This window comes from Morone saxatilis, unplaced genomic scaffold (assembly GCF_004916995.1).
Source record: "Morone saxatilis isolate NCDOM2014 unplaced genomic scaffold, NCSU_SB_2.0 Contig21, whole genome shotgun sequence".
Lineage (NCBI taxonomy): Eukaryota > Metazoa > Chordata > Actinopteri > Moronidae > Morone > Morone saxatilis.
This window is the reverse complement of record NW_023339774.1, coordinates 21,795,074-21,804,160: the sequence shown is the minus strand read 5'-3', so window position 1 is coordinate 21,804,160 and position 9,087 is coordinate 21,795,074. Positions and strand designations below refer to the sequence as shown.

The following is a 9,087-nucleotide window of genomic DNA, read 5'->3' as shown; positions in this document are numbered from 1 at the left end:
AACCATAGATTCATATCAGCCATGTTTTCAACTGTCCTCTGTTTTTCCTCCAATTCCCTGTTTGGACTGGTTGCCATAATAACAGATATATTTTGCTGGAAGTCAAGGAACAGTTTTAGGGCTTCAATAAACAGTGCAGAACAATGCAGATAATACTTTTAGGCTGAGTGTTTGGAGGGGGGAAAGAGAGTGAGTGGGTCGGTTTTGCCAAACAGCGGAGGATAACCAGGACAGTCCATCTGTGTCCAGGCAGAAGTTTCTCTCGCCGAGCGGAAATTGTAGCTTAAGTCGTGAATTAGTGGGGTCTCCAACATTATTTCCTATGCTTATGATCTTATCTCTCGTATTCTCCATCATCAGTATCACCCTCTCTATCCCTCTCTCTGCCCATGTGTGTGTGTCCTCCCTCAGCCAGCTAATATCCTGCTGGATGAGCACGGTCATGTTCGTATCTCCGACCTCGGCTTGGCCTGCGACTTCTCCAAGAAGAAACCCCACGCCAGCGTGTAAGTATCTCTGTTCAAGCCCCTTATTGCAGGATTTACTCCTCTAGGGGAGGTGGGCTGGTTTAAATATTACCTGCACCGCTCAGAGGTTTTAATCCCGCTCAGAGAGTCCGGCTGTGTATCTGTATTTCTACCAGATAAGTGGTGGAAGAAGTACTTTGTTCTTTCACTTGACCAAAAGTATTAGCATCAAGATATACTTTTAATTAAATATTAAAATCCTTACTCATCTACTCCTTCTACCATCATGTCACTGTGTATCTCAGTATTTTCTATCAGGAGCTAAAATGTCGTCCGAGGGGATGATGGGAGATATTTTTTCACCCAACCCTCTCCTCTATTATCCAACCCGTCGAATGGGGCTCCAGAGCGGCGCTCGCTGCTCCCCTCCAGCTGTAAACAAGTAACGAGCGTGTGTTTGACATGAAGCTGTGGTGTGTTTTGTGGCAGGGGTACTCATGGCTACATGGCCCCGGAGGTCCTTCAGAAGGGGACGGCGTACGACAGCAGCGCCGACTGGTTCTCCTTAGGCTGCATGCTCTTCAAACTCCTCCGAGGGTAACTACTCACGCCTTCCTTCCCCTCTTATCTCGTCATCTTCTTCTTCTCTTCACTCCCGCCATGTCTCAACTTCCCGTCTGCTTTCAAAAACCCTCTCCTGCCTCTCGGAGTCTTTGAATCTCACACTCTCGCTCGCCGTCTGTTTGGTGTGTGTTTGATCTTGTTTGTGTGCGAGGCTGTGTGTGTGTTTGTTTGATCTGGAGTGTGTAAATGCCAGAGGTCTGAGCCCAGTAGGTCAGGAATCAGGTAAAAAGGGTGTGTGAGTGTGTGAGAGATGGTTGCTGGGTTGGAGCGAGCAGAAAGAAACCAAAGAAGTGTGTGTGTGTGTGTGTGTGTGTGTGTGTGTGTGTGTGTGTGGGGTGTGGGGTGTCTTTCCATTGATGTTGGGCTCTGTGTGTTTGAACACTTTAACAGAGGAAGGAGTTGTTGGTCTTTGTGAATGAAGGTTGGCCTGCTTCAGAGATGGGGGATGGACTGCTTTACCACCTGAAAACCTCTGTGTGAAAATGTTTTGATTCCAGCAAGTAACACACTACGGATTCTGTCATAAAACAATTTACAACAATCTTATCTTACAAGCAGAATGACTTTTTACACTCTGCGTTTAGCATTGCACATAACGATTTCAGCAGGGGTTCGAGAATCAAGGATTATTTTTCTGCAATAAAGATTAATCCATCTAGAGTTTGTCCTTAGAATGAAAAGGTTAATATTACAAAATGTGTTCCTCACACTGGACGTCGCACAGTGGAGCACAGCCATCTCTAGACCAAAACAAAGAAGAAGAAGAAGAAGATGTACTTTATAATCCCACAGGGGAAATTGTTCTTTTAATTTTTTTTTATACACCACAGCTGAAATACAGCACATTCCATGTACTCTGTGGACAGCACAGGGGAGAGATGGTGGAGTGATGGGGCCTCCACAGTTAACATAGCGCCCATGAGCAGGCTTGGGGTTAGGCTGCCTTGCTCAAGGGCACACACTGAGCTACTGCCGCCCCAAACTAACATATAAAACTGATTAAAAGCATCTCTGTTAGTGTTTCCAACAATCACCAACTCTGGTTTTGGTGGAAATAAATCCTTAATCCCGACGTAGAGATAAAAACGGCAGTTTCAAGTAGGAGCAGACCGGCTATGGAACAAACGCACAGAGAGGCTGGATACAACAACAAGCAAGGAGAGAGACACCATGTGACTCTGTATCTGTACATAGACAACAGCTGATATATTAATGTTTTAAATCTCATATATAACCTTTTAAATATTGTCTTTTTCTCTCTTTTCTAGCCTAGGGTTAGGGAACTATTTCTTGTGGAACAACAGTGTATCCATCCGCTCAGCATTTGATGGAGTGATTAAGCTGCTCGCTGCTCCGACAGTTGTTTTTATTTTTTATTGAATTTACTTATCACAATATATATTGTAATTGCTATTTAATTGAAGATTTTATCCATATTGTCCACTGCTAAACTCAGATTTCTGTAACTCCTCCGTGGGCTTCGGTGCAGAGTCTCTGGTGGAAAATGAACCTTTATCAGACAACGTAAACGTTCCTCTGCAGAGTAATTTCAGTCTAAAGATCCCATTTAGTTTCAGTTTCAGCACCATGTTTCCTTTCTTTATTTCTTAAATGTGGACATCTCCTGAAACGAGCTCTCTGGCTGCATCCGTAGAGTCCGGTCTTGGATTTATCGATTATCATCCTTCCGGTCTTCAGCGGTTGATTTTGATGTCATTTGGCTCAGGCTGAACAATTAGACTCACTGGAGTTGCATTTGGAAGCTGCTACTCTCCCATTAGAGCTGCCAGTTGTCATTTGATCACTTCCACTAAGTGGAGTGCAGGCGCTCTTTGCATCTCGGATGGAAAGATGCTGCTGTGTCTCGTTAATGCGCTCGCTTGACATACAGGCCTCAGAGGCAGCACCGATCACAGCGTGTTTGTACATCTCCGTCCAGTTCAGCCGCTCTGCTTCAGCACTCAGACCAACAATCTGGTCCCAAACTGCTTCGCTTCAGCAAAATATTCTTTATCCATTAACCGGAGTTAACGGCACTTCTTATTGCTGTTACCACGACAACCCTATCCGATACCGCAGCCTCAATTATCTGCCCTCTCATAAACAACTAAGCTGTTACTAATACAATTTTATGGATGCACTTTGCTTAACCTAGCCATCTTAAAAACATCACACACTCTGATGAAGGCAGAAGTACGCAGCACACAACATGTTATTTAATACTGCTGCTTTCCTACCTAACCCTAATCCTTTTTTATTTAAACTTTCTTTTGGATCGGCCATCCAAACATTCAGAATTACATTTAAATACATTTCAGAAATGCCTAAATCACTCTCAGCTCTTATGCTTTTTTATCTTGAGGTTGAGACAGAGTTCACTGTCGCTCAAAGTGCTGCTGGATCGCAGCCCTGGTATCAGATCCATTTTGGCCGGTATTCAAACCCTGCAATGCATTGTTTTGCCACTTGATACTTCCCACATTACAATATATTAATAAGAAACAAGTATAAGTGGACTGATGAATGATTTACTGTAAATGCTAACAGAAAACATCCTGCGGAGGCCAAGTCTTGGACACTGACACTTTTTTGGCTGCAGATCAGTGGATGTGAAATGAAACCATGACTGAGGTTAAAGAGCCTCCTCTCAGCTTTAATTCGAGGGCGATTACATGCAGGTTGAGTGAGCATCCCCCCCATCCAGAATTTGGGGGACTGCATAACAATTTCCTACAATTTCCCTCCTCCAAACACTGAATGAGAACACTCTCAAAACCCCTTAAAGCTCCAAGTCAGCACTTGAGCATGCAGGTGGCTAATTAGCGTGAGGAAGATCTAGGTCATTTCAAATTACCATTTCTTAATTTACGGCGCTGTAATATTTATGAGCTTCAAGTTTTAACCAAGGATGTTAAAGCACGTGGAGTTTTTAAAGGTGCAAATCGGGAGAAAGTGTCTGATTTCTTCTTGCTTTTTATTCCTCCTTTGCATCCCCTCATCCTCACCCCCGTCCTCCCTCATCTTCTTCAATAATCTCCAGTCACAGTCAGTATCTCTCTCTCTCTCTCTCTCTCCTGTTCAGGCACAGTCCCTTCAGACAGCACAAGACCAAAGACAAACATGAGATCGACCGCATGACGCTCACCATGGTAAGAAGCATCTACACGCTGCGTGTTTCCAAGAAGTCGCTGGTGCACGAAGGTGCACACGATGGCGGATGCACATATTACAAGGAGTCTCTGTGTAAACACACCGTAAAGCACAGAGGCAATATGAATCTTTGCTTAACCCCGAGCACATGGGTTTGGCTTGTGTTTACCTTACAGTAATACCAAAAGCACACAGATGTTTATGTCCCTGTGCATACTGTATTGTGTGTCAACAGATGATGCACAGTTAGAAGAAGCAGATCTACCTGAGCTAACCGGCTTTGTTTTTGGGTCGTCTTTTTACTCTCGCTGCCTCTCGGACGCTCGGCTGTGTGTTTACTTTGCTGTGTCATGGGAAGACGCAGGAGATGAGGCGTATGACAGAAACCCCGGCTTAGATAAACTGAACTAGCAGCCAAGCTGGAAAGTTAAAGCACACACACCCCTGGCCTGCCCTCTGGGTCAAATGGATTTATAGCCACAGCCAGCGCAGGTTTACTCAGAGAGTCTGGGATCTGTGGTCCAGGCCAAAAAAATAAAGATAAAAAATGCACAAGGCATTAAAGTTTCATCTGTTTTGAGTCTGTGTATTTTTAATTAACCTCCAGCCAGAAACTTGTTTTGCTTCTTGTTTCGCTCAGAGATGTTTGAGCCTTGCTGTGCACAATGATTTATGTTCAGTTTGTTTTCTGCTAAAGGGGGAAAGTTTCTCTGAGCTCACCTTAAATCTCACCTGGTTGTAAAAACACTGACAGAGTTCTCCTCGCATCCTGGAAATCCTGGACATTTACAGACCAGTTCTCCTGTCATGGAAACACCTGGAAATTGACCTGACGCTACAAAAATAAGACACATTTGCCACACTCCTCTGACCGAGACAAACGTTTAAAAGAGAACTGACAACTGACTTCTCAAATATGAGAATTTGCGTCGGACATGGTAGTATGACTAAACTAACAAATACCAAAAGTTAGCATCTGTGTGTTCTCAAAGAACTCAGGTTACTGGATTTGTAACTTTTAAAAAATTTTTCATACCCAGCCCTGATTATAAGGTACCACAACACTGCTGGTGTGCCTTTCAGGAGCCCTGAGGCTCAGTGAGTAGAGGAAGCGCAGTGTATTTAACGTCTCATTATCTGTTAGAGGAATACACTGCTGAGCCTTTTGATGTCACAGGTCAGATCCAGCAAACACTCGGGGATGAATGGCGTCCATTGAGCCCACCCAGTGACATATCTGCTCTCGCCCACCCTTTATCTCCCCCCTCCACTCCTCACATCCAGGCCAGAGCCCGGCGGAGGCGACGACGCTGAGCACAGACGAGTTCGCGATGACAAATTGTAGAGCGAATTTTCGGCACAGCTTTGCTCCTCGTCACTCCGCCTGCCAGCAGCAGCAGTTGTCCATCACGGTGGAACGCGTCCAAATCTCTGTGTCCATTTATGTGTTTTGTCAGGACATGAAGCAATTGAGAAGGGTGGCTGCTCCCTCCCACACACACAAACACACAGACTCAGGCACTATTTGCCTGAGCAGGACCTCTAAACAGAGAAAGCATGATCTTTCATATCACAATAAATCCAGATTAGGATTTTAATCCAGCCACTTAATCTGGTTTATCCCTTCAATCCTCGTCTGTGGGTGTGTATGTGTGTGAGAGAGGGAGAGCTGGAGAGAGAGAGAGAGGGGGAAAAGGCTGCGATTCAGCCCCGAGCAGGCTAAAAATACTGCTCTATATGTCTTTGTGTTTATTAAACATGATGAATGGTCTCATTACATAAACACGATGGGAGCAGACAGCAGTGAAAAGGCTGAGAACTGAGCAGCCAAGACAGGAAGGGGATGGACAGGCGGACGGGCGGAACAGATCCCGATAGATGGCACATCTGCTCTCTGAAACGTCTCTATGGAGCCGCTGACAGAACGTAAAGCAAAAGACGTAGAATAAAGAGGGCGGTGGCTGACTCGTACTGTAGCAGAACCGCGAGGGAGAGATACAATCTGTGGTGGAAGGCACAGTGCACGAAGAACAACAGGAAGTTAGTTATTGTAGTTATCAGCGCGGTCAGAGTGGCCGACTCACAGCTCAGAAAGTGCTTTCAAACTCTCAGCGGAGCATCGTTTCCTAGGAAGATTTTATTTTCAGCCCATGAGATAACGACCATTTCTCATTCTTCTGTTTTAAAGTTCATAACGTGTCGTTTTTACACAGCTGAGGGTCAGAAAGGTTGAGATGTATAATTGTCTGTTGTAAACAAATCTGACACAACAAACAAACAGTTCTGACTCTTTACAGGAAAGTTAATTAAAATCATCAGAACGGCTCGTAATGAAACGATAAACAAATGCTGGTTGAGTCCCTTTTGCACCGAGAATACCGGAAACTGACCCAACCCTGTTGGCTATGTGTCTAGTTACTATCAAAAGTAGTTAAATTACATAACTAAATGAACTCACACGGGATGCACATCATTTTAGACTAGATTTATGTATATGAGCGAGCTAGTTAGCTAATCTTTTCCACTCGTTAACTAGCCAGCTAACTGTTGACTGTCTGCTGACGCTGCAGTTGAGAGTATTGTGTTGACATTGCTATCTGACATTACTGAGACTGTCAGACACTGTCCTCCAGCCGCTCAGATATTTACATACAGACACAAAAGTCCAAAATTAAACTCATGATACAACATGAACATGAAAGACAGGAGAGGGGGGGCAGTTCTCAGTTTTTAGTCTGGGGCTGTGGGACAGTGTCAGACGTCTTTGAAAACTCTTGTACTATAGTAAAAGGTGCAAATGATGTCAATCTATTTTAAAACAACCCATTCTCACTTTCACTCCCCCCTCTCTCCCTCCCCCGTTGTCTCTCGCAGAATGTGGAGCTGCCAGACTCGTTCACCGCAGAGCTCAAAGACCTGCTGGAGGGGCTGCTGCAGAGAGACGTATCCAAGAGGCTCGGCTGTCAGGGCCGAGGGTACGACACACACACACACACACACACACACACGCCCCAAAAGGCCTCTAGGTGGCGTTGTGTCAAACAAGTTCCTTTACAGTTTTTTATAGTTCTGTTAATAGCACGTTTATCTTTTAGCAGCTTGGTGAAGATTTCCCACTTTCCCCCCAATATTTAATGTGTGTGACGTATACAGAGACGCTGTTCATGGATGAGGTGATTTATTTAAGTTAACTTTAGTCACTTTGACGTTTCTGCTGGAAGTTAAAGCAACTGAAGGTGAATAGAAAACGTTACCTGAATAAAATCACAGATTTCTCACATTGTTGGAAACATTTGGAATAATGGAAGACAACAACTCAACTACATATAGAACACAGAGCCAGAGTTTATACACTGTTGACTAGTTAATGACTATAGATTATTGATTTAATCAACCACATATAGAACATTGAGCCAGAGTTTACAGTCATTTTAAAGAGGAAATGTTACAGGTTATAGCTTTTAAGAGTTTATTTAAAAAAAAAAAAAAATGGAATCAGTCAATTGGTAGACGGCAAACCGGATGTCATGTTAGTGGATGAGAGGACAGTAAAACTTAGATGAAACCGGCAGAGAATACCGCCAAAGGTAGACGCCACTGCCGACCATAAAATAGTAAAATATTTAAACTTTTTACCGTTGCGACGGTATTTAATATCAGATGTTACGTAGTGCTCTCACTCAAAGAGAAAACATGGACAATCTGGATAACGAGACGCTAATAATTTATAAATTACATAAAATAATATTCACAATATAATTTTGGTCAATATATTTTATTCCATTTGTTGTAAACAATACCACATCACCGCTGTCTCATCAGACATCTCAGAGGAGTGGGCTCAGCGCTGGACCGGAGACTTCAAACTCAACCCCGAACTCCACCTTCCTGCTGAGAACAAGTTCATCGGTCAGTACGAACGTTGATGTTTTATCAGAAAGAAACAACCAGCAGCTGAAAACATGAATCCAACACGGTCAGCTGTTTCTTTATTGTTGTTTTTCTCCTTCGTGACGCAGCGACGGATTTCACCCTGAAAACAGCCGACTGTCCGGACTCAGAGTTTCCCGTCAGGGTCATCAACACGGACCGAGGCTGTCTGTGGTACAAGAAGGACAACAAGTTCAAGATCCCCAAAGGTGAGTCCGCTGATCAGTTTTTAAATCTGCGACTAACAAACATGAATTATTCTCTCCGTTGTCTGTGCAAACCTTTATTTACACAGAACATATATTCAGGTGACTATCACAGCTCTCTGTGAGTCAGAAATCAACCTCACATCTCCAACTTATATCCCTATCACCCAGTTTAACATCTGCACTGGCTAGCAGTAACATTCAGAATAGATTTTTAGAGCACAGAAAGCAGCCAGTTATAGTCGTGACCTTTAAACTCAGGAGTGATATACTGCCACACCCCCTTTCTTTATATAAGGAAATACGTTTGCCTGGAGGTGTAAACAATAACAGTAACAATGCAAAGTGCTGAGTGCAAAGTGTCTAACAAAAGGATTTAGAGTCAACACACCAAAAAACCTGTTCATTAAATAAGATGACAACAAAAGATTGGAGGTTAAAAGAAAGCAATGAAAATAAAATGATGAAATACTACACACAGTAAATCTGAGCCTCATTGAACGGCTCCATCTTGTGGTCAGTTTAAGTAATTGCTGCTTCTTAAGCTGTGTGTTTGAATATTTTACTCGTCGTGAATTAGGATTCCTTCAGTGTTCATGGTTCAGGAGGTTTCTACCGGGAGCCCAATTATCCACAGAGGTCTCCTCCTCTCCAAACGCAAAAACAAACACGCACCTGCTGATGTAAACCACTAATACAGTGGACTGAAT

The 9,087-nt window shown here is 43.6% G+C and overlaps 1 protein-coding gene across 1 annotated transcript in view; it reads left to right on the top strand.

Moving 5' to 3' along the window:
- The window catches only part of grk3 (G protein-coupled receptor kinase 3), a 35,809-nt gene extending 27,429 nt beyond the window's left edge, over positions 1-8,380 (top strand). Inside the window, 5 exon segments of the mRNA XM_035668368.1 lie at positions 412-506; positions 957-1,064; positions 4,174-4,240; positions 7,116-8,150; positions 8,261-8,380. Of these exon segments, the coding sequence (XP_035524261.1) occupies positions 412-506; positions 957-1,064; positions 4,174-4,240; positions 7,116-7,376 (531 nt within the window). The 3' untranslated portion in view covers positions 7,377-8,150; positions 8,261-8,380.
- The last annotated feature ends 707 nt before the right edge of the window (positions 8,381-9,087 follow it).